We start from the raw sequence: 27513 nt of genomic DNA, 5'->3' as shown, positions 1-27513 counted from the left end.
TACGGTGGGGGAGGGGGCAAAAATCCTGGTTGCCTTGAAGAATGTGTGGAAGTCGAGAACACTATCTCGGAAAGCAAAAATGGCTATGTTTGAAGGAATAGTGGTTCCAACAATGTTGTATGGTTGCGAGGCGTGGGCTATGGATAGAGTTGTGCGCAGGAGGATGGATGTGCTGGAAATGAGATGTTTGAGGACAATGTGTGGTGTGAGGTGGTTTGATCGAGTAAGTAACGTAAGGGTAAGAGAGATGTGTGGAAATAAAAAGAGCGTGGTTGAGAGAGCAGAAGAGGGTGTTTTGAAATGGTTTGGGCACATGGAGAGAATGAGTGAGGAAAGATTGACCAAGAGGATATATGTGTCGGAGGTGGATGGAACGAGGAGAAGTGGGAGACCAAATTGGAGGTGGAAAGATGGGGTGAAAAAGATTTTGTGTGATCAGGGCCTGAACATGCAGGAGGGTGAAAGGCAGGCAAGGAATAGAGTGAATTGAATCGATGTGGTATACCGGGGTTGACGTGCTGTCAGTGGATTGAATCAGGGCATGTGAAGCGTCTGGGGTAAACCATGGAAAGCTGTGTAGGTATGTATATTTGCGTGTGTGGACGTATGTATATACATGTGTATGGGGGTGGGTTGGGCCATTTCTTTCGTCTGTTTCCTTGCGCTACCTCGCAAACGCGGGAGACAGCGACAAAGCAAAAAAAAAAAAAAATTAATAATAATAATGATGAGAGGATGAGAGAGCTTGGGAAGTGAGTCAGTTGTTGTTCGCTGACAATACAGCACTGGTGGCTGATTCATGTGAGAAACTGCAGAAGCTGGTGACTGAGTTTGGTAAAGTGTGTGAAAGAAGAAAGTTAAGAGTAAATGTGAATAAGAGCAAGGTAATTAGGTACAGTAGGGTTGAAGGTCAAGTCAACTGGGAGGTAAGTTTGAATGGAGAAAAACTGGAGGAAGTAAAGTGTTTTAGATATCTGGGAGTGGATCTGGCAGCGGATGGAACCATGGAAGCGGAAGTGAATCATAGGGTGGGGGAGGGGGCGAAAATCCTGGGAGCCTTGAAGAATGTGTGGAAGTCGAGAACACTATCTCGGAAAGCAAAAATGGCTATGTTTGAAGGAATAGTGGTTCCAACAATGTTGTATGGTTGCGAGGCGTGGGCTATGGATAGTGTTGTGCGCAGGAGGATGGATGTGCTGGAAATGAGATGTTTGAGGACAATGTGTGGTGTGAGGTGGTTTGATCGAGTAAGTAATGCAAGGGTAAGAGAGATGTGAGGAAATAAAAAGAGCGTGGTTGAGAGAGCAGAAGAGGGTGTTTTGAAATGGTTTGGTCACATGGAGAGAATGAGTGAGGAAAGATTGACCAAGAGGATATATGAGTTGGAGGTGGAGGGAACGAGGAGAAGTGGGAGACCAAATTGGAGGTGGAAAGATGGAGTGAAAAACATTTTGTGTGATCGGGGCCTGAACATGCAGGAGGGTGAAAGGAGGGCAAGGAATAGAGTGAATTGGATCGATGTGGTATACCGGGGTTGACGTGCTGTCAGTGGATTGAATCAGGGCATGTGAAGCGTCTGGGGTAAACCATGGAAAGCTGTGTAGGTATGTATATTTGCGTGTGTGGACGTATGTATATACATGTGTATGGGGGTGGGTTGGGCCATTTCTTTCGTCTGTTTCCTTGCGCTACCTCGCAAAAGCGGGAGACAGCAGAAAGAAAAAAAAAAAAAAATAATAATAATAATAATAATAATAATACTTGATCGAGTAAGTAATGAAAGGGTAAGAGAGATGTGTGGTAATAAAAAGTGTGGCTGAGAGAACAGAAGAGGGTGTTTTGAAATGGTTTGGTCACATGGAGAGAATGGGTGAGGAAAGATTGACAAAGAGGATGTATGTATCAGAGGTGGAGGGAACGAGGAGAAGTGGGAGACCAAATTGGAGGTGGAAAGATGGAGTGAAAAAGATTTTGAGTGATCGGGGCCTGAACATGCAGGAGGGTGAAAGGCGGGCAAGGAATAGAGTGAATTGGAACGATGTGGTGTACCGGGGTCAACATGCTGTCAATGGATTGAACCAGGGCATGTGAAGCGTCTGGGATAAACAATGGAAAGTTTTGTGGGTCCTGGATGTGGAAAGGGAGCTTTGGTTTGAGTGCATTATACATGACAGCTGGAGACTGAGTGTTAACAAATGTGGCCTTTGTTGCCTTTTCCTAGCACTACCTCACGCACATGCGGGGGGGAGGGGGCCATTTTCTTAGTCTAATGCTGGGTTATGTTCATTTTCTTTCATTTCTACATTATATGCACTAACTGGTTTCAACATATTATGTTCTGATAAGTATGACTTACATGCATTACACATGACAGCTAGAGACTGAGTGTGAACAAATGTAGCCTATTTGGTCTGCTTTGTATATGTCTGTGTATGTTTATGTATGTATACATTGAAATGTAAAATGTACGTATATGTGCATGTGTGGGTGTATATGTATATAAATGTGTATGTGGGTGGGTTGGGCCATTCCTTGTGATTCCTTGCATTACCTCGCTAACACGGGAGACAGCGATCAAGTATAATAAATGAAGTAAAAAATATAAGTATGACTCATTAACTTCTCTATGAAAAAGACAAGCCAGCAGTATGGTAATACTTCCCATTGTTGGTTTATGATTTACCTGAATTATGCTGGTTTAAATGTATCTCTCTTTTAGTTTCTCGTTAAAATTGGGACAAATTTTCAATAAACTTAGCTTAGTTTTTGGAGGTTTGTATGATTCTTATGTTTATAGAAAGAATGTTTACTGCATTTGAATAAAATCTTTAGTGACATCTTCATTATCTGGGTTCCCTCTGGTTTAATTTGTATGTATATTGCTAATCCACATTGTTTGATCTTTTGCTCTATCTCCACAAAAAACTTCTCAAGGTTCTACATCTACTTCTCTCACTTTGTCAGTGAATTATATATCTAACATATATACTATCATTGCAATATGAAAAAGAGAAATAAAGTTCACACAAGTGCAAGCAGTATGAAACAAAAGAAGATAATGTTTGTATACAAGGGCTTTCAAAAACATACTGGGAACAGCAACAGGATTAATGGGTTATAGAACTGGGTTAAATGATGAATAACAAAGAAAACATCATCAGCCACCATGTAGGTACTGAGCAAATACTAAAGAGCACATAAACATTTTTAAAAATCATAATGGGAGGAAAGACAGAAGCAATGGCAAGAAAACTGATATAGTGCATAACCATGAATGAGGATTTGTTAAGGAGATGTAAAAAATACTGGGGTGCATCTCTCCTCATGAAGAAACAATAGTTTTTCTGAGGACAATCATAGCTCTGTGAGGGATACAAAACTCACATAAGGGATAAGAAACTATGGTCATGAAAAGGAAAGCCACAATTTTTACAAATACACTTAGAAAACTATGAAATGTGTTGATCTTAAGTAGACTGTAATTCATGACTAGTCCTTAAATGGTGAAGTGTGTAAGGATGCAAAAGGCAAAGGTAGATAACATTACTAAATAATATGAACATACTTGCATAAATTTGTCTCGGCTCTGTTCCATGCCACAAACAAAGTTAAGAGGGATGGATTCACAAATACAGTTACGGGCTTGTCTTGAGCTCTCCACATGTGCAGCAACCATTTCTAAAGTTTGTTCAGTAAGGGGGTACATATGCAGCATTGCTGATGCTATTTCATCACGTAAAAGCCACTTGATCTGAAATATCAGGAAAAAAATGTGTAAATACTAATTCTACAGTTTCAGTAAAAGCTTATTCAATATTCAACTCTCATGGAAAAGTGCAAGCAAAGATAAACCTATCAGTAAGTTTAAAAGAAGTGGAGTTAGTAAGTTAGAGTGCAGTCTTAGATGATGAACTGAAGAGGTTATGAATATTGTCCCCTAACTCACATGTTTAATAAAAAAAATAATGAATATACACAATCTAACACTCTAATGATGTTGTCAATAACCCCTTCATGCCTCTACCTATAATTGACACTGAAGATTCCATTTCAAAACGGGTCTATATTCATTCCAATAGCAGTACGGATATTACATGCCTCAAGGACTCTGAAACTCCAAATCAGATACCATCTAGCTTAAGGTTTGTCTCCCAACTAATGATACTGTATCAACATATTCTATGCCTGCTTCTTTACCTAGACAGTACAGTAATCACAGACGAAGTCATGAAAAAAATAAATATTCACCAGTCTATATCCTACGCTGAGTTCAGTGCAAAATATTCCTCAATCACACATTATTGTGTGATAAATTACCTCATCAACAGTCGCTACAATGGCTTGATGCTGGTAATTTGGAAGATGGCCCAGTTGATCTTCATCTTCTAAGTATCTGTGGAAGAAATCTGCTAAAAAATGCAAAGCCTCACAGATGGGAACTGTACATACAGGTTAGGAGGTAAGACATTAGAAATGCTGAGGACGAGAAGAAAAAGATTGCTCAAAAGGAATGTACCACCAGAAGTTCAGCAAAGGAGGAAAGAATATAAAATGTGTAAGTGAAATGTTAAAAAGTTGAAGAAGAAAGCAAAGAAAGAGTGGATGAAGATTTTGGAAGAAAGTTGTTGAGTGAAAAGTTTAGGATAAGTAAAAAATTGTACTGGAAAGAGGTGAAAAAAAGGAAAGAAAGTAATGCGAGAGTAAATAATGTAGGAATCATGGAAGGAAGTTGCTGAATCAAAAGGAGGAAGTGAAAGGAAGATGGAAAGAGTATCTTGATGAACAGATGAATGTGTAAGAAAGGGAGGCAGCAGTACATGCATGGGTTTCCCTCACTAACATGTGGATTACTAGCATTCTGTTTACAAACATACAATCTCTCCCTGTCATTTGTAACACTTGACAACACTCAACTCACACAGTTCATTCTTTGTAATTAGATTTTCCTGCAGTAAGCATCATGCGCTAGCCCTACCTTTGGCAAAATGGTAGGAGCACTGGATAGAAGTAGAAGGTAAGGAAATTTAGGCAGAAGCATTAAGTAGAAACACTGGGTAGTGGTAGTAGGTAGGAGCATTAGATAGAAAAAGTCATTAGGAACATTAGGTAGGAGCCTCTGCAAACACTGCACTAGAGTTACCCACTGCCATTGGCCTGTTAAGGATGAGGCATTAAAGGCTAAGAAGCGGCACTAGTTCTTTAGTTAAGGAGACTACGATGCCATGGCCATCCCTTAGAGAAAGTTCCAGTTGGAACAGGCGTCAGAGATATAGACAGATAAATAGAATGAAGAGGATACAAGTGCAAAGGCCTAAAGCAAAAAAGGAGGTAAGATGGGAAATAACGAGGATGAAGGTAGGAAAGACACCTGGAGCGGATGGGATTACAGCTGAAATGCTGAAGAATGGAGGAGAAAATGTGATAAGAGTGGATGCATCTGATATGTAATTTCAAAGGATACAAAAGGTTGTGCATGAGGATTGGGTGAAAGCTATCAATGTTCCTTTATCTAAAGGATCTATGAAGCAATTATAAGGGAATAAGTCTGTTAAGTATACCAAGAAAAATGTAAGCAAGAGTGTTGATTGATAGAGAGATGGAAGTGTCTGAATGCAGAATAAGTGAGGAGCAAGGGGGTTTTAGGAAAGGTACAGGATGTGTGGATCAAATTTTTGTGATAAGGATGACCATGGAAAAGTATTTAGCATAAGGTAAGAAATCATGTGTAGCTTTTATGGATTCAAAGAAAGTGCATGACAGAGTCAAATGGAATGCTTTATGGGATGTGCTAAAGATATACTGGGTAGGGGAACATGTGTTGGATAGTGTGAATGCCTTCTTTGGAGGAGCATATGCATGTGTAAGAGTGGATGGAGAGTTGAGCACAAGTTTCGGCATACATGTGGGTATGAGGCAAGACTGTGTGATGTCAACGTGACTTTTTAATATTTTTTTTTCTTTTTTGCTGTCTCCCGCGTTTCCGAGGTAGCGCAAGGAAACAGACGAAGAAATGGCCCAACCCACCCCCATACACATGTATATACATATGTCCACACACGCAAAATATACATACCTACACAGCTTTCCATGGTTTACCCCAGACACTTCACATGCCCTGGTTCAATCCACTGACAGCACGTCAACCCCGGTATACCACATCGATCCAATTCACTCTATTCCTTGCCCTCCTTTCACCCTCCTGCATGTTCAGGCCCCGATCACACAAAATCTTTTTCACTCCATCTTTCCACCTCCAATTTGGTCTCCCACTTCTCCTCGTTCCCTCCACCTCCGACACATATATCCTCTTGGTCAACCTTTCCTCACTCATTCTCTCCATGTGCCCAAACCATTTCAAAACACCCTCTTCTGCTCTCTCAACCACGCTCTTTTTATTTCCACACATCTCTCTTACCCTTACGTTACTTACTCGATCAAACCACCTCACACTACACATTGTCCTCAAACATCTCATTTCCAGCACATCCATCCTCCTGCGCACAACTCTATCCATAGCCCACGCCTCGCAACCATACAACATTGTTGGAACCACTATTCCTTCAAACATACCCATTTTTGCTTTCCGAGATATTGTTCTCGACTTCCACACATTCTTCAAGGCTCCCAGAATTTTCGCCCCCTCACCCACCCTATGATCCACTTCCGCTTCCATCCGCTGCCAGATCCACTCCCAGATATCTAAAACACTTTACTTCCTCCAGTTTTTCTCCATTCAAACTTACCTCCCAATTGACTTGACCCTCAACCCTACTGTACCTAATAACCTTGCTCTTATTCACATTTACTCTTAACTTTCTTCTTTCACACACTTTACCAAACTCAGTCACTAGCTTCTGCAGTTTCTCACATGAATCAGCCACCAGCGCTGTATCATAAGCGAACAACAACTGACTCACTTCCCAAGCTCTCTCATCCACAACAGACTTCATACTTGCCCCTCTTTCCAAAACTCTTGCATTTACCTCCCTAACAACCCCATCCATAAACAAATTAAACAACCTTGGAGACATCACACACCCCTGCCACAAACCTACATTCACTGAGAACCAATCCTCTCTTCCTACATGTACACATGCCTTACATCCTCGATAAAACTTTTCACTGCTTCTAACAACTTGCCTCCCACACCATATATTCTTAATACCTTCCAAAGAGCATCTCTATCAACTCTATCATATGCTTTCTCCAGATCCATAAATGCTACATACAAATCCATTTGCTTTTCTAAGTATGTCTCACATACATTCTTCAAAGCAAACACCTGATCCACACATCATCTACCACTTCTGAAACCACACTGCTCTTCCCCAATCTGATATATATATATATATATATATATATATATATATATATATATATATATATATATATATATATATATATATATATATATATATTATCCCTGGGGATAGGGGAGCAAGAATACTTCCCACGTATTCCCTGCGTGTCGTAGAAGGCGACTAGAAGGGGAGGGAGTGGGGGGCTGGAAATCCTCCCCTCTCGTTTTTTTTTAGTTTTCCAAAAGAAGGAACAGAGAATTGGGCCAGGTGAGGGTAGTCCCTCAAAGGCCCAGTCCTCTGTTCTTAACGCTACCTCGCTAATGCGGGAAATGGCGAATAGTTTGAAAGAAAGAAAAGAAAGAATATATATATATATATATATATATATATATATATATTTTTTTTTTTTTTTTTTTTTTTTTTATACTTTGTCGCTGTCTCCCGCGTTTGCGAGGTAGCGCAAGGAAACAGACGAAAGAAAATGGCCCAACCCCCCCCCCCCCATACACATGTACATACACACGTCCACACACGCAAATATACATACCTACACAGCTTTCCATGGTTTACCCCAGACGCTTCACATGCCCTGATTCAATCCACTGACAGCACGTCAACCCCTGTATACCACATGACTCCAATTCACTCTATTCCTTGCCCTCCTTTCACCCTCCTGCATGTTCAGGCCCCGATCACACAAAATCTTTTTCACTCCATCTTTCCACCTCCAATTTGGTCTCCCTCTTCTCCTCGTTCCCTCCACCTCCGACACATATATCCTCTTGGTCAATCTCTCCTCACTCATTCTCTCCATGTGCCCAAACCATTTCAAAACACCCTCTTCTGCTCTCTCAACCACGCTCTTTTTATTTCCACACATCTCTCTTACCCTTACGTTACTTACTCGATCAAACCACCTCACACCACACATTGTCCTCAAACATCTCATTTCCAGCACATCCATCCTCCTGCGCACATCTCTATCCATAGCCCACGCCTCGCAACCATACAACATTGTTGGAACCACTATTCCCTCAAACATACCCATTTTCGCTTTCCGAGATAATGTTCTCGACTTCCACACATTTTTCAAGGCTCCCAAAATTTTCGCCCCCTCCCCCACCCTATGATCCACTTCCGCTTCCATGGTTCCATCCGCTGACAGATCCACTCCCAGATATCTAAAACACTTCACTTCCTCCAGTTTTTCTCCATTCAAACTCACCTCCCAATTGACTTGACCCTCACCCCTACTGTACCTAATAACCTTGCTCTTATTCACATTCACTCTCAACTTTCTTCTTCCACACACTTTACCAAACTCAGTCACCAGCTTCTGCAGTTTCTCACATGAATCAGCCACCAGCGCTGTATCATCAGCGAACAACAACTGACTCACTTCCCAAGCTCTCTCATCCCCAACAGACTTCATACTTGCCCCTCTTTCCAGGACTCTTGCATTTACCTCCCTTACAACCCCATCCATAAACAAATTAAACAACCATGGAGACATCACACACCCCTGCCGCAAACCTACATTCACTGAGAACCAATCACTTTCCTCTCTTCCTACACGTACACATGCCTTACATCCTCGATAAAAACTTTTCACTGCTTCTAACAACTTGCCTCCCACACCATATATTCTTAATACCTATATATATATATATATATATATATATATATATATATTTTTTTTTTTTTTTTTTTTTTTTTTTTTTCATACTATTTGCCATTTCCCGCATTAGCGAGGTAGCGTTAAGAACAGAGAACTGGGCCTTAGAGGGAATATCCTCACCTGACCCCCTTCTCTGTTGCTTCTTTTGGAAAACTAAAAAAAAACAAGAAAGGGGAGGATTTCCAGCCACCCGCTCCCTCCCCTTTTAGTCGCCTTCTACGACACGCAGGGAATACGTGGGAAGTATTCTTTCTCCCCTATCCCCAGCGACAAAGTATAAAAAAAAAAAAAAAAAAAAAAAATATATATATAAATGATGTGGTAAACAGAGAAGAGGTAGTAAAAGCTTTGCGGAAGATGAAAGCCGGCAAGGCAGCAGGTTTGGATGGTATTGCAGTGGAATTTATTAAAAAAGGGGGTGACTGTATTACTGACTGGTTGGTAAGGTTATTTAATGTATGTATGACTCATGGTGAGTTGCCTGAGGATTGGCAGAATGCGTGCATAGTGCCATTGTACAAAGGCAAAGGGGATAAGAGTGAGTGCTCAAATTACAGAGGTATAAGTTTGTTGAGTATTCCTGGTAAATTATATGGGAGGTTATTGATTGAGAGGGTGAAGGCATGTACAGAGCATCAGATTGGGGAAGAGCAGTGTGGTTTCAGAAGTGGTAGAGGATGTGTGGATCAGGTGTTTGCTTTGAAGAATGTATGTGAGAAATACTTAGAAAAGCAAATGGATTTGTATGTAGCATTTATGGATCTGGAGAAGGCATATGCTAGAGTTGATAGAGATGGTCTGTGGAAGGTATTAAGAATATATGGTGTGGGAGGCAAGTTGTTAGAAGCAGTGAAAAGTTTTTATCGAGGATGTAAGGCATGTGTACGTGTAGGAAGAGAGGAAAGTGATTGGTTCTCAGTGAATGTAGGTTTGCAGCAGGGGTGTGTGATGTCTCCATGGTTGTTTAATTTGTTTATGGATGGGGTTGTTAGGGAGGTGAATGCAAGAGTTTTGGAAAGAGGGGCAAGTATGAAGTCTGTTGGGGATGAGAGAGCTTGGGAAGTGAGTCAGTTGTTGTTTGCTGATGATACAGCACTGGTGGCTGATTCATGTGAGAAACTGCAGAAGCTGGTGACTGAGTTTGGTAAAATGTGTGAAAGAAGAAAGTTAAGAGGAAATGTGAATAAGAGCAAAGTTATTAGGTACAGTAGGATTGAGGGTCAAGTCAATTGGGAGGTAAGTTTGAATGGAGAAAAACTGGAGGAAGTAAAGTGTTTTAGATATCTGGGAGTGGATCTGGCAGCGGATGGAACCATGGAAGCGGAAGTGGATCATAGGGTGGGGGAGGGGGCAAAAATCCTGGGAGCCTTGAAGAATGTGTGGAAGTCGAGAACATTATCTCGGAAAGCAAAAATGGGTATGTTTGAAGGAATAGTGGTTCCAACAATGTTGTATGGTTGCGAGGCGTGGGCTATGGATAGAGTTGTGCGCAGGAGGATGGATGTGCTGAAAATGAGATGTTTGAGAACAATGTGTGGTGTGAGGTGGTTTGATCGCGTAAGTAACGTAAGGGTAAGAGAGATGTGTGGAAATAAAAAGAGCGTGGTTGAGAGAGCAGAAGAGGGTGTTTTGAAATGGTTTGGGCACATGGAGAGAATGAGTGAGGAAAGATTGACCAAGAGGATATATGTGTCGGAGGTGGAGGGAACGAGGAGAAGTGGGAGACCAAATTGGAGGTGGAAAGATGGAGTGAAAAAGATTTTGTGTGATTGGGGCCTGAACATGCAGGAGGGTGAAAGGAGGGCAAGGAATAGAGTGAATTGGAGCGATGTGGTATACCGGGGTTGACGTGCTGTCAGTGGATTGAATCAAGGCATGTGAAGCGTCTGGGGTAAACCATGGAAAGCTGTGTAGGTATGTGTATTTGCGTGTGTGGACGTATGTATATACATGTGTATGGGGGTCGGTTGGGCCATTTCTTTCATCTGTTTCCTTGTGCTACCTCGCAAATGCAGGAGACAGCGACAAAGCCAAAAAAAAAAAAAAAAAAAAAATGACTCATGGTGAGGTGCCTGAGGATTGGCGGAATGCGTGCATAGTGCCATTGTACAAAGGCAAAGGGGATAAGAGTGAGTGCTCAAATTACAGAGGTATAAGTTTGTTGAGTATTCCTGGTAAATTATATGGGAGGGTATTGATTGAGAGGGTGAAGGAATGTACAGAGCATCAGATTGGGGAAGAGCAGTGTGGTTTCAGAAGTGGTAGAGGATGTGTGGATCAGGTGTTTGCTTTGATGAATGTATGTGAGAAATACTTAGAAAAGCAAATGGATTTGTATGTAGCATTTATGGATCTGGAGAAGGCATATGCTAGAGTTGATAGAGATGCTCTGTGGAAGGTATTAAGAATATATGGTGTGGGAGGCAAGTTGTTAGAAGCAGTGAAAAGTTTTTATCGAGGATGTAAGGCATGTGTACGTGTAGGAAGAGAGGAAAGTGATTGGTTCTAAGTGACTGTAGGTTTGCGGCAGGGGTGTGTGATGTCTCCATGGTTGTTTAATTTGTTTATGGATGGGGTTGTTAGGGAGGTGAATGCAAGAGTTTTGGAAAGAGGGGCAAGTATGAAGTCTGCTGGGGATGAGAGAGCTTGGGAAGTGAGTCAGTTGTTGTTCGCTGATGATACAGCGCTGGTGGCTGATTCATGTGAGAAACTGCAGAAGCTAGTGACTGAGTTTGGTAAAGTGTGTGAAAGAAGAAAGTTAAGAGTAAATGTGAATAAGAGCAAGGTTATTAGGTACAGTAGGGTTGAGGGTCAAGTCAATTGGGAGGTAAGTTTGAATGGAGAAAAACTGGAGGAAGTAAAGTGTTTTAGAAACTTCTGAAACTGGAAGAACTTATGTCATCCATCAGGAGGCATATGAATAAGTGATATATCTTTCTTCACAGGTATCAGGTTAGGTGATACAAAAACAAGACAGAGCACACTTTCTTAAAATATACATTTTCTTGAACTGTACAAATCTACTATCTTCTAAACAAAAGAGAACTCGTTACTTAGCTAACTACATAAGACTTACGATTCATCCATATCTGATAAAGAAGCACATGTTGACTCAGATACAGATCTTCCTCGCTTTAGTTGTGGTGAAGCTGTTGAGCACCAGCTAGCTGTACGAGCTGATCTTAAATCCACTGAGGATGCAACCAACTCAACTGCTGTCTTAGAGGCTAAAGCAGGAGGCAGCGTCATGCATAAAACATCCAACGTTACACTCACTGTGGACAGATCCACCTCACTGCCACTTAAGGATTGGACAATCTCATCTGTTTTCAAGGAATAAAAAAGTCAACACATATTTTAAAAACAATGAAAATAAAATAACATTGGACAGTCTCTATGTGATGCACATATGGCACTAAATACAAGTATAACAAATATAAGAATGAAGAAATAGATATTTCCCTCTTTTATCTCATACTTCTTCACTGTTTCCTGTGTTAGTGATGTATTCAGTGAAAGTAACTAAGCTTGTTTAATGGGAGAAAGAATTACATAAAATGATAAAGGTTGGTGAGCAGAGGATAGAACAGGTACAAAAATTTTATCATCTGTGTATGATATTTGGTAATGGAAGACCAATGAATGATGAGGTGACATATCTTATAGAGAGAGAGAAAATATGCAAGGATTTAGCATGTTTAACACCAAGCTACTTGCGTCTTTAAGAAGATATGTGGAAGATCACGTATAGTATGGATTAAATTGTCAGTTGGCTATGGTTCTCCAGGACTGGCCATAATCATGAAAAGTATGGAAAAAGACACAAAACTCACCTAGAACAATGCCCTTATGACAACTCTTAATGGACCCAGGTGGGCAAATTGTGATGATCTGAGGAAAGAAGTTGGAGTTGCTTAAGCAGCTTTCTGTGCTATGATGCTGGCTGGTTGCTTTGTAGTAGAACAGAGGCTAGAAGACATTGGGGTGAAATACTTTATTTCTCTTTTACTTTCCAATTCTGCACAATGTTTATTTGTACATTTTTGGTACAAATATATTACTTTAATTGGGAGGTAAGTTTGAATGGAGAAAAACTGGAGGAAGTAAAGTGTTTTAGATATCTGGGAGTGGATCTGGCAGCGGATGGAACCATGGAAGCGGAAGTGAATCATAGGGTGGGGGAGGGGGCGAAAATCCTGGGAGCCTTGAAGAATGCGTGGAAGTCAAGAACATTATCTCGGAAAGCAAAAATGGGTATGTTTGAAGGAATAGTGGTTCCAACAATGTTGTATGGTTGCGAGGCGTGGGCTATGGGTAGAGTTGTGCGCAGGAGGATGGATGTGCTGGAAATGAGATGTTTGAGGACAATGTGTGGTGTGAGGTGGTTTGATCGAGTAAGTAATGTAAGGGTAAGAGAGATGTGAGGAAATAAAAAGAGCGTGGTTGAGAGAGCAGAAGAGGGTGTTTTGAAATGGTTTGGGCACATGGAGAGAATGAGTGAGGAAAGATTGACCAAGAGGATATATGTGTCGGAGGTGGAGGGAACGAGGAGAAGTGGGAGACCAAATTGGAGGTGGAAAGATGGAGTGAAAAAGATTTTGCGTGATCAGGGCCTGAACATGCAGGAGGGTGAAAGGAGGGCAAGGAATAGAGTGAATTGGATCGATGTGGTATACCGGGGTTGACGTGCTGTCAGTGGATTGAATCAGGGCATGTGAAGCATCTGGGGTAAACCATGGAAAGTTGTGTGGGGCCTGGATGTGGAAAGGGAGCTGTGGTTTCGGGCATTATTGCGTGGCAGCTAGAGACTGAGTGTGAACGAATGGGGCCTTTGTTGTCTTTTCCTAGTGCTACCTCGCACATGAGGGGGGAGGGGGATGGTATTCCATGTGTGGCGAGGTGGCGATGGGAGTGAATGGGGGCAGACAGTGTGAATTGTGTGCATGGGTATATATGTATGTGTCTGTGTATGTATATATATGTGTACATTGAGATGTATAGGTATGTATATTTGCGTGTGTGGACGTGTGTGTGTGTGTGTATACATTGTGTATGGGGGTGGGTTGGGCCATTTCTTTCGTCTGTTTCCTTGTGCTACCTCGCAAACACGGGAGACAGCGACAAAGCAAAATAAATAAATAAATAATTTTTTTTCACACATATTCGCCATTTTCCATGTTAGTGAGGTAGCGTTCAGAACGGAGGACTGAGCCTTAAGAGGGAATATCCTCATTTGGCCCCCTTCTCTGTTCCCTCTTTTGGAAAACTAAAAACAGGCAGGGAGGATTTCCAGCCCCCCGCTCCCACCCCTTCTAGTCGCCTTGGAAGATATGCAGGGAATACGTGGGAAGTATTCTTCCTCCCCTATCCCCAGGGATAAAATTTTTGAAGTGTAATATATCTATTTTCAACCCTGAAATGTTCCTTACAGGATTTAAGTTATGTATCTCAAGACCAATCCCCATTTCCAACAGGCCTAATGCTTTGCCAACTACAGGGTCTTCCAGGAATGTCATCCCTACGGTTAGCATGGGGAATACAGTATTTATGTTCATCATATATGGTGATACTACACATGACAACTAGAGACTGAGTGTGAACGAATGTGGCCTTTTTTGTCTGCTTTCCTGGTGCTGCCTCGTTGAAGCAGGGGGTAGCAATGCTGTTTCCTATGGGGTGGGGGTAGCGCCAGGAATGGATGAAGGCAAGAAAGTATGAATATGTACATGTATATTTGTACAATGTCTGTTTATGTGTATGTATATGTTAATATGTATATGTATTTATATTGGAAAGGATCACAATTTTGCACGTGATCAAGATATTCCTATGAGTCCACGGGGAAAATGAAACACAATAAGTTCCAAAGAGCACTTTCGTGTAATAATCACATCATCAGAGGAGACACAAGAGAGATATATAAGTCAGTTGATATACATCGAAGAGATGAAGCTAGGATGCCATTTGGTAAACATGCAACTGTCCAAGACAATCGCATGTTTACCAAATGACATCCTAGCTTTGTCTCTTCGATGGATATCAATTGACATATTTCTTTCTTGTGTCTCCTCTGATGATGTGATTATTACACGAAAGTGCACTTGGGAACTTATCGTGTTTCAATTTCCCCGTGGACTCATAGGAATGTATGTATATGTGTATATGTTGATGTGTATATGTATGTATATGTGCATGCATAGGCATTTATGTATATATATGTGTGGATGGGCTGTTTTCTGTGGGGTGGGGTAGCACCAGGAATGGATGAAGGCAACTAAAGTATGAATATGCACATGTGTATATATGTGTAATGTCTGTTTATGTGCACCTATGTGTATGTATATGTTGATATGTATAAGTATGCATATGTGTATATGTTGATATGTATATGTATGTGTACGTGTATATGTTAATATGTATATGTATGTATATGTATATGTGCATGCATAGGCACTAATGTATATATATGTGTATATGAGTGGATGGGCCATTCTTTGTCTGTTTCCTGGCACTATCTCACTGATGAGGGAAACTGCAATTAAGTACAAAAAATAAATGGTGATACATCTTTCTTTTTCATTTTCTTTTTGAATCCTTTAACTTCACTCTCATGGTTAAGTTTCTTGCTCATTTGTCAGTAGCTTCAACAGCTTTATTTTTTCATATTTTTCTTCACATTTCTATAGACTATGTTAATTTTCTTCTCTCCTAAGTAATCATAAATAAATAAACAAATAATACATTAGAAATGCTGTAAACAAAAACTCACCAAGACAAGTGGGGACAGTCTTCATGGATATTGTAGACTGCACATGACCAGCAAGTCGAACTGTGCAAGTTAAGTGAAGAAAGAGAGGAGGGATGGGGCCATCTGTTAGATCCAAATTATCAGGTACTGTGCTAAGATCTTCATCACGTTCACTGATCACCGAGGTTTTATCTTCATCTCCATCTAAAGCTGTCAGCTGACTATGAAGACGATGATACACTGTGTATAGAGGGAACACACGGGTCAGTATTATAAACAATGTGAGATATGGATTTAGTATAAATAGAGTAAAAAAAGGGATGTTACAGAAAGGAGGATGGTCATAGCAGAGGATACTGTTTATCAGTCTTAAACACTGAAAAATCTACTTCTAAACCTGTTGAAGCCAAGTGAGAGATAATTGGAGTCACTAGCTGAAGAATACAGCTCATTAGCAGCAATGAAGACCGACTCAAAATGGGCTCTAATTCCCACAAACTGAAAGAAAAACCTGACATTCTGAGTTCCTCTTTAAAGCAATGAGCTGTACTCAAGAAAACTATCTTCTTTGTCAAAGTGACTAGAATATGATGGAAAACAGGTTTATCATAAAATCTGAGGTAAAGTAAATATTAAACACCAATAACTGTACAACAAATTTCTTTTACAGCAGCATCAAGTAACATACTTCCTCAGTCTGTCTCATTACCTAAGTCTTACTTCCTATGTATGTAACACTATTCACTATTAACTCAAGTTAGAAACTGCAGATGCCAGTGTCTGAGGTTGAGACAATGGAGGAATTGGGATGTTTCAGATATCTGGGAGTGGCAATAGCACCAAATGGAAATATGGACTCTGAAGTGAAACAATGGGTGGATGAGGGAAACAAAGGTCCTATGAGAGTTAAGGAGAGTGCAGAAAGGGAGGTCATGGTCAGTGAGAGTAAGGATGGATATGCTTGATAATATATTAGTCCCAGTGATGCATGGGTATAAGTCATGAGCCTTACATGCAAATGAACAGAAGGTGGATGTGTCAGAAACAATATGTTTGAGAGAAAAACATGGTGTAAGTGGGGTTGAACATGCAAGTAATGACAGTATAAGAGAGAAGTGTGGAGGTACGTAAAGTATTACTGGTTCATATGACCTGCTACAGTCCTGTAACACACCATACCATCTACCAAATTGCTCCGATCCCAATTCACTAAATGTATACATTTCTTTTAATCCTTCTCTCTGACTCCATCTATGTATAATCCCAATACTTAATACTTTAACATTTCCCTCAAACAACCATCTTAATAATTTCCGTTCTCCTTACTCTCACTTCTCTTAATTCATCCAATTTTTTCATTATTTCTCAACTACTCTCACTATACTGGTCCCTCTACTGTATTCTCAATCAGTTTTATTTCACACTAATGTACAATTTAAAAAAAGCCTCAGAGAACTCATAATTTCAATTCTTCTTTGATTCTTCTGATCACAGTCTCAGCAATAAGTCTACCTTGCAAAATTCTGTCTTAAATCTAAGCCTCCATCTCACTGTCCTTGAGGTTTAAAAAACCAAATCAAACTAATAAAAATCAACTAATCATTGATTCTTTACCAGTGCTCCCTATTTCAGATCGAAATTCAATGCTCTTATCATGTTCTTCATCATCATCATCATCATCATCATCATCATCATCATCTTCTTCATCTCCTCCATTAACAGTGTTTTCATCATCAGGATCCTCTTCGCCTTCAGTAAATACATCAGACTTCTGGAAATGCACAAATGAATTCAAATACAATGTCTCTATTCTTAATGAGTGTACTACTGCTACTACAAATTTGTTTCAAAAATATGAAATCTACTGGGAAAAAAAAATAAATAAAAGATCAGACTTAATATTTCTTAGAACTTTCATGTGAATTTCCCTGAAATGACACATGTATCTTTATAAATCAGTATTCAACAAGATAGAGGATACTTACGGTACTTTAATACAACAGCCTTATGCAGTTGAAAACCAATATGTATACCATTGTATACCAGTATATACTAAATAGATATGCATGCATTCTAGACAAAAACATAATTCTGGAGTGCTTTTAATTACTCACATATCACATACAACAGATTAATGTAAATATCTTTCTTTACATTACCTACCTACCCAAAATTGTGGAAATTGGCTGATGTGACATATAAAGTATCTTTGTTTATGGATGTTTTTTATTATTATACTTTGTTGCTGTCTCCCGCGTTAGCAAAGTAGCACAAGGAAACAGACGAAAGAATTGCCCAATCCACCCACATACACATGTATATACATAAATGCCCACAAACGCACATATACATACCTATACATTTCAACGTATAAATATACATATACATACACAGACATATACATACTTGCTGCCTTCATCCATTCCCATCGCCACCCTACCACACATGAAAGGGCACCCCCTCCCCCCGTGCATGAGCCAGGTAGTGCTATGAAAAAGACAACAAATGCCACATTCATTCACACTCAGTCTCTAGCTCTCATGTGTAATGCACCGAAACCACAGCTCCCTTTCCACATCCAGGCCCCACAAAACTTTCTATGGTTTACCCCAGACGCTTCACATGCCCTGGTTCAATACATTGATAGCACGTCAACCCCATTATACTACATCATTCCAATTCACTCTATTCCTTGCACGCCCTTCACCCTCCTGTATGTTCAGGCCCTGATCGCTCAAAATCTTTTTCACTCCATCCTTCCACCTCCACTTTGGTCTTCTACTTCTCGTTCCCTCCACCTCTGACATATATATCCTCTTTGTCAATCTTTCCTCACTCATTCTCTCCATGTGACTAAACCATTTCAATACACTCTCTTCTGCTCTCTCAACCACACTCTTTTTATTACCAGACATCTCTCTTACCCTTTCATTACTTACTCAATCAAACCCTCACACCACATATTCTCCTCAAACATTTCATTTCCAACACATCCACCCTCCTTCGCACAACCCTATCTATAGCCCATGCCTCACAACCAAATAACATTGTTGGAACCACTACTCCTTCAAACATACCCATTTTTGCTCTCCGAGATAATGTTCTCACCTTCCAAACATTCTTCAAAGCTCCCAGAACCTCCACCCCCTCCCCCACCCTGTGACTCACTTCCGCTTCTATGGTTCCATCTGCTGCTAAATCCACTCCCAGATATCTAAAACACTTCACTTCCTCCAGTTTTTCTCCATTCAAATCAACTTGTCCCTCAGCCATACTGAACCTAATTACCTTGCTCTTATTCACATTTACTCTCAGCTTTCTTCTTTCAAACACCAAACTAAGTAACCAGCTTCTGCAGTTTCTCACCCAAATCAGCCACCAGCACTGTATCATCAGTGAACAACAACTGACTCACTTCCCAAGCCCTCTCATCCACAACAGACTATATACTTACCACTCTCTCCAATACTCTTGCATTCACCTCCCTAACAACCCATCCATGAACAAATTAAACAACCATGGAGACATTACACACCCCTGCTGCAAACAGATATTCACTGGGAACCAATCACTTTCCTCTCTTCCTACTCATACACATGCTTTAAATCCTCGATAAAAACTTTTCACTGATTCTAGCAACTTACCTTCCACACCATATACTCTTAATACCTTCCACAGAACATCTCTATCACCTCTATCATATGCCTTCTTCAGATCCATAAATGCTACATACAAATCCATCCATTTTTCTAAGTATTTCTCACATACATTCTTCAAAGCAAACACCTGATCCACACATCCTCTACCACTTCTGAAACGACAGTGCTCTTCCCTAGTCTGATGCTCTGTACATTCCTTCACCCTCTCAATCAATACCCTCCCATATAATTTCCCAGGAATACTCAACAAACTTATACCTCTGTAATCTGAACACTCAACTTTATCCCCTTTGCTTTGTACAAAAGCACCAAGCATCCATTCCACCAATCCTCAGCCACTTCACCATAAACCATACATACACTGAATATCCTCATCAAACAGTCAGCAACACAGTCACCCCCTTTTTTAATAAATTCCTCAGCAATACCATCTAAACCCACCACCTTGCCGGCTTTCATCTTCCGCAAAGCTTTGACTACCTCTTCTCTGTTTACCAAACCATTCTCCATGACCCTTTCACTTTGCACACCACCTCACACAAAACACCCTATATCTGCCACTCTATCATCACACCACCTCAACCAAAACACCCTATATCTGCCACTCTATCATCAAACACATTCAACAGACCTTCAAAATATTCACTCCGTTCTGTTCTCACTTCACCCCTACTCATTATTACCTCCCATTTGCTCCCATCACCAATGTTCCCATTTGTTCTCCTGTCTTACACACTTTATTTACCTCCTTCCATAACATCTTTTTTATTTCATTTATATCATTCATTTCATTATACTTTGTCGCTGTCTCCTGCATTAGTGAGGTAGTGCAAGGAAACAGACGAAAGAATGGCCCAACCAACCCACATACACATGTATATATACAAATGCCCATACAGGCACATATATATACCTATACATTTCAATGTACACACACATATACATACTCAGACACATACATATATACACATGTGCATATTCATGCATGCTGCCTTTATCCATTCGTGTCGCCACCCTGCCACACATGAAATGGAGCTCCCCCTCCCCAGCGTGCGCACAAGGTAGTGCTAGGAAAAGACAACAAAGGCCACATTTGTTCATATTCAGTCTCTAGCTGTCATGTCCCTAAAATTTGATGATACTCTCTCACCCCAACTCTCATTTGCCCCCTTTTTCATCTCCTGCACCTTTCTCTTGACCTCTTGCCTCTTTCCTTTATACATTTTCCATTCATTTGCACTATTTCCCTGCAAAAATCACCCAAATGCCTCTCTCTTCTCTTTCATTAACAATCTTACTTCTTCATCCCACCATTCACCACCCTTTCTATTCTGCCCACCTCACACCTTTCTCATGCCACAAGTATCTTTTGCACAAGCCATCACTGCTTCCCTAAATACATCCCATTCCTCCCCCACTCCCCTTACATCATTTACACTCACCTTTTTCCATTCTGCTCTCAATCTCTCCTGGTACTTCCTCACACAAGTATCCTTTCCAAGCTCACTTTCTCTCACCACTCTCTTCACCCCAACATTCTTCTTTTCTGAAAACCTCAACAAATCTTCACCTTTGCTTCCACAAGATAATGATCAGACATCCCTCCAGTTGCCCCTCAGCACATTTACATCCAAAATTCTCTCTTTCATGCACCTATAATTAATGCATAATCCAATAATGCTCTCTGGCCATCTCTCCTTCTTACATACGTATACTAATGTATATCTCTCTTTTTAAACCAGGTATTCCCAATCAGCAGTGCTTTTTCAGCACACAAATCTACAAGCTCTTCCCCATTTCCATTTACAACACTGAACACCTCATGTACACCAATTATACTCTAAACTGCAACATTACTCACCTTTGCATTCAAATCACCCATCACTATAACCCACTCTCAAGCATCAAAGCTGCTGACACACTCACTCAGCTGCTCCCAAAACACTTGCCTCTCATGATCTTCCTTCTCATGACCAGGTGCATAGGCACCAATAATCACCCATTTCTCTCCATCCACTTTCCGTTTTACCCATACCAATCTAGAGTTTACTTTCTTAAACTCTATCACATACTCCCACACCTCCTGCTTCAGGAATAGTGCTACTCCTACCTTTGCTCTTGTCCTCTCACCAACCCCTGACTTTACTCCCATGACATTCCCAAACCTCACTTCCCCTTTACCTTTGAGTTTCGGTTTCACTCAGAGCCAGAAAATCCAGGTTCCTTTCCTAAAACATACTACCTATCTCTCCTTTTTTCTCATGCTTTTAATTACTCACACATTACATACAACAGATTAATGTAAATATCTTTCATTACATTATCTACCTGCCCAAAATCATGGAAATTGGCAGATGAGACATATCATAAAGTATCTTTGTTTATGGAAGTATTTCTACATTATATATCATTCATTCATAACAGCATAGTGCTATTTAAACTACAAAAATAATCCAACTTTTACAGTTTTTATGCAACTGCATTTTATTTGACCAGAATTTATAACACAGGTACACAAAAACACATACAATATATCACACCTTACATAAAAAGTTTCAGCAATCTATTAATAACACAACAAGCTTTCATTCTTTCTCAACACTTATGAAAAAGCATCAAACAAAGGTTTACTTTTCTCAAACAAATCTGCCATCAGGGCTGTACTGTCCAAGTGAACTGCAGACCTACCCCTCACTCTACGACCACTGCAGACATTTTCCTCTTCAACCTATCCAATACCAATTAAACAGCCAACACAAATTAAACAGCCATAGTAACATTACAACCCTTGCCACACAACTAAAAGTTGTCTTCTGACAAACCTATCACAGCTTCGCAATGTTTCCCAAGTCTTGTTATTTGTAATCTAACAGGATCTTACTGATTCTATCATTTTTGGTAAAGAGCACTACAAATGCAGACATCATCAGCATGCATTCATATGAAAACCTTTGATACATCTGAGTTCATTGTAGTACACTGTAATCAATATTTTGCATTACATTTTTTTCAGATCAGCATAGAATTTTGTTATGGCAAAACAAGCTCATAAATATACTTTATCTATATATCATACTTGATTGCTCTTTCCCTCATCAGCAAGATAGCGCAAGGAAACAAATGAAGGATGGCCCAACAACTCACATACACATATGTATACATAAACACCCATACAAGCACATATACATACATATACATTTCAACTTATACATACATATACATATATATACATGTACATATTCATACTTGTTGCTTTCATCCATTCCCATCACCACCCTATCACACAGTAAATAGCATCCCCTTCCCCCTTCCTCCAGAGAGGTAGTGCCAGGAAAAAACAAAAAGGCCACATGTGTTCACACTCAGGCTCCACAGACCTTTCTATGGTTTATCCCAGAGGCTTCACATGCCCCGGTTCAATCCACTGATGGCACATCGACCCAGGTATCCCACATCATTCGAATTCAATCTATTCCTTGTACTCCTTTCACCCTCCTGTATGTTCAGGCCCTGATCACTCAAAATCTTTTTCTCTCCATCCTTCCACCTCCAATTTGGTCTCCTGTTTCTCCTTATCTCTCCGCATATATCCTCTTTGTCAATCTTTCCTCATTCATTCTTTCCATGTGACCAAACCATTTCAACACACCCTCTTCTGCTTACCCTTACATTACTTATTTGATCAAACCACCTCACACCACATATTGTTCTCAAACATTTCATTTCCAACACATTAACTGATTCACTGATTCTAGCAACTTACCTCCAACTCCATATACTCTTAACACCTTCCACAAAGCATCTCTATCAACTCTATCATATGCCTTCTCCAGATCCAAATATGCTACATACAAATCCATATGTTTTTCTAAGTATTTCTCACATACATTCTTCAAAGCAAACACCTGATCCACACACCCTCTACCACTTCTGAAACCACACTGCTCTTACCCAATATGACGCTATGTACATGTCTTTACCCTCTCAACCAATACCCTCCCACGTAATTTCCCAAGAATACTCAACAAACTTATGACTCTGTAATTTGAACACTCACCTTCATCACCTTTGCCTTTATGCAATGGTTCTATGCATGCATTCCACCAATCCTCAGGCACTTCACCATGGTCCATACATTCAGTGAATATCCTTACCAACCAACAACACAGTCACCCCCTTTTCTAATAAATTCCACTGCAATACCATCCAAACCTGCCGCCTTGCACAAAGATATGATTTTTGAAAAACAATATTCAGTAGAAATCTAAATACCTAATCAACAAGGAAAATGTACATAACTGGATGAGCTCCAGTCCCATCTCGTCAGGATAACTGAAATATTGTGTACAGTATATGAAAAAATCATGCTGTACAAACATCAGAAGAACATTGGTATTTAAAAGGATCATAAGCAATTCACAGAGATGGCAAGCTTATCTGTAATAAACTTTAACTTTGACCTGAGTTTAGTCTAAAATTCCAATGGTAAAACTGCTGTGCAGTGGAGTTATGGTGGCAAGGCATCACAGGCGATAAGGTAGGGTAACAGCTTAGTGAGTGATAATGGCATTGTTTTGGAGTAGCTTTTATAAGCAGTCTTTTGGGACACACAGTATATTTTTGCATGCAGTAAAGTCTCCAAATTACCCTATCAAAATACATTTCCTTTAAATGCTTTATCTCCCTCCCTCCCTCTTGGTTCTCCAAAAATTAACCGTGGATTAAAATATTTTTCTTCAGCATCTCATAATATTCTCATGTAATAATCTATATATTACAAAAAATAAAATAATATCAGCTATATGATTATAATAGTGACTGTCTAAGAAGCACATGCCAAACTATGTTAGAAACTATGCAACTATAAATAATGCATGCAAGGTAGTTACAACCATAAGCACAGCAACCTCAGGTGCTAAACAATTAATAATTCGATATACATCAAAAAAAAAAACATTCTGAAAATATATAAACCACTGTAATAAGCCAAAAACATAACATTCAATACCATATACGAAAGTTATATGATAACTAATGCAATGACATTTAGAAATGTAAAGAAATCTGAGGTTTCTGTACTGTTAATCATTAGAAAGTACCTTGCTTACAGATATTCTTCGTAACTTTCGATGCCTCGTCAGGTCAAGCTGATTCTGGAAGGTTGGGGTATTACATTATTTAGGGTGGGAAAGTGTTTCATATATGAGACAATATGGCTTTAAGCTATAAAGAAAACATTAAAATAACATACAAGTAATTGTTTTTCAAACCTTTCTAGAGTATGACAAGTTCAAATATCCTCTTCAAAATAAATACACTTAAATATACATGGCAAATCTTACATCATCATCTGAATACACTTCCTTTGAAAGAATATGATAAATAAGGATTTTTCTAATCTTAAAGTTTTCACAATAAACTTTTGGAGGTAATGCAATACCTTTAATATATATCATTATCAGCATTCTGTATTTCTGAATATATATAAAATTCCTGAAAAAATTGTTTTTTCATTAAGGGCAAAATCATTTTTCCAAAGTTATCAATGAACTTCTCTGAAATCTAACGAGAGATGGCAATATTTTTGCATAAATTGACATACTCATCACAAACTTCAATTCAGCAGCAAGGCCAAGTGTCTCAGATTTAAAGGATGATCACTTCAGGCCATCCAGAAAACATAAATGACTTTAATCTATCTTTTCCGGTTTACATGTAATTTTTGAATACAACCCTTTACACATAATTCTCATTATCTACTTCTGAGAGTCTTATGTAAAACTTTCCAATAAAAATCATCCACAAATATTCTCACTCTATTCTTCAACTTTATCTTTCCAATTCTTCTGCTACTCATTCAATCCACTAATTTTCTGTATAGGTTCTCCCTATATCCATACATTCTACTTAGGTATATTCTATATACTCTCACATTTCCTGTCTCTTACATACTAATTCCTCAGAATATCCACTCTCTTCACAGTACATTCAAATAACAATGAGAAAAAATTCACTAAGAAAATTCTTTTATTGTTTTACATCCACTTTTCCCTCATACTCCTGAGTAAGCTTAACCATTCTAACATACAAAATCCCACCTGTAAATTAATTCTCTTTCTTTAATACATTCCTCTGAGCTCAAGTTTCCTTCCCATATCAAGACAAAATATTTCATACATATTCGCCAATTCTCACATTAGTGAGAGCGGTAAGAACTGAGGACCGAGCCTTAGAGGGAATATCCTCACTTAGCTCCCGTCTCTGTTCCTTCTTTTGGAAAATGAAAAAATTAAAGTAACCCACACATACTCAAATTTTGTAATACTCTCCAATCTATTCTCCATCTAACATTTTTTTTCAATCTATGTCGAATACAGTTCAACCATCTAGACCTTCGATACCAAATTAGATATTCACATTTCACAAGTAAGTCTTCAAAACCCTTTTACACCACACAAAATTCTACCTACCTACATACATCTACATCAATAACACCTTGCTCTCACTGGCCATGTCAGAAAAAGTCTGTAAACCCTCTCTAAATACATTCCTCTAGTATGTCCCATCTCCTAATAATATATTTCCCTACTTTTCCCTCAAAGGATGTCAGCTGCCTTCTCCACACTATTTCCTTCTAACACACTCCTATATATCTGTTTTGCCAAACTATCATTAAGCACAATCTCTACAGGACAACACTACTTCAAGGTATTTCACTAAACTGACTGTGAAAATGCATCCTGTTTTTCCCCTTATATGACACCTCACATTTCCTGTGCACATTAGCATTATATATTCCATCCCATTTGCTCACACTGCAACTACCCCTCAGATAACTCACTGAAGCAGTCTGTCTTACAGGAGTCTCCTCTGTTTCACATTCATACTCTCTTCACTCTCCACAAGCAACACTGAATCATCTGCAAATAAGCTAGTCCAAACTCAAGCTTATTCCCATTTATCTCCCACTGCCTCATCCATATATAGTATGAAAAGCCTAGATGATATTGCATATTTCTTTTACATTCCAACTTCAAAACTCACTCAATATACCATCCACTTTCACATAGGCTTTAGAATTTTTGTGGAACTTTCTTCTTACGCCATAAATCTTAAATACATCCTACAATGCAATGCAACCTATGTCTTTTCTACCTCCATGAATGTGATATATATTTTTTCTTTGGTTTTATACTTTTCTGATCTAATCTTCACAGAAAAGATCTGATCTACGCATTCTTCCCACCTCGAAAAAACCCCTTGCTTTTCATATATCCTGAATTCTGCTATTCTCTATAACCTCTCAATAGGAATTCTCTTCAATACCTTCCCTGGTATGATCAGTTAACTGATCTACTCACAATTTTTGCACAGATCCTTAACAGTCATTTCTTTTGTACAAAGGAAATCCTGCTCCTGTCATGCCATCTGGCAGCCTCCCTTTTTTCCACATACACATGCATATTTTGTGGATCCATTTTGCTAAAACATCATTGCCAATCTTCAACATTTCTACTGTTATCTTAATTATTCAAAGGGTTTTCCAATCTATAACCTGTTAATGAGTGTTTTTATTATATTCTTGGGTACTGTCTCTTGTAATGCAATTTTCGCTTCCACTTTCTTCATCACTAAGTCAGGTATTAGCATTTCATTCCCATCACATGATGATGGCAGGTCTTTCAAGTACTCCTTGTATCAGTTGCAAAACTTATCCTACTTCATCATAAGCAATACCCTGATGCATCTCTTATTCTTTCATTTCAATCACTCTCCCCTTCCTCTGTTTTTGTACTTTCTTCTAGGACCTTCATCTGCTTTTTTTCTTTGCTTATCATCCTCTTAACATTCAATCACTGTTCGCATCCCACTCATATAATCTCTATTATATTGGAGAATTTTTTCTCTTTGGTATGCAAAGCATTTCCATTCTCTGTTTTCCTTAAATATAATAGATGTTAGCCTCCTTAATCTACATCCATTTCTAAAATCAATAATCAAAGATTGCTTGCACTTTATCAACCATTTTATTCTTACAAATTTCAATGCCCTCTCAGTGCAATGACAACTCAAGAGCTATTCCTATGTGAAAGCAAGATCAAGTCTTCTGATGTGTCATCTCCAATT

The 27513-nt window shown here is 39.4% G+C and overlaps 1 protein-coding gene across 1 annotated transcript in view; it reads right to left on the bottom strand.

Moving 5' to 3' along the window:
* The window catches only part of LOC139761194 (KICSTOR complex protein SZT2-like), a 388469-nt gene that overhangs the window by 210039 nt on the left and 150917 nt on the right, over positions 1–27513 (bottom strand). The window contains exons 28-33 of the mRNA XM_071685224.1: positions 24486–24539; positions 17342–17498; positions 15749–15967; positions 12056–12302; positions 4318–4393; positions 3566–3751 (exon numbers count right to left, since the gene is read on the bottom strand). Coding sequence (XP_071541325.1) covers positions 3566–3751; positions 4318–4393; positions 12056–12302; positions 15749–15967; positions 17342–17498; positions 24486–24539 — 939 coding nt within the window. The remainder of the gene's footprint in view (positions 1–3565; positions 3752–4317; positions 4394–12055; positions 12303–15748; positions 15968–17341; positions 17499–24485; positions 24540–27513) is intronic.

The sequence above is a fragment of the Panulirus ornatus genome, chromosome 39, assembly GCF_036320965.1.
Source record: "Panulirus ornatus isolate Po-2019 chromosome 39, ASM3632096v1, whole genome shotgun sequence".
In the NCBI taxonomy this organism is placed as follows: domain Eukaryota; kingdom Metazoa; phylum Arthropoda; class Malacostraca; order Decapoda; family Palinuridae; genus Panulirus; species Panulirus ornatus.
The sequence above is the reverse complement of the archived record's forward strand: the minus strand, read 5'-3'. Positions and strand labels throughout refer to the sequence as shown.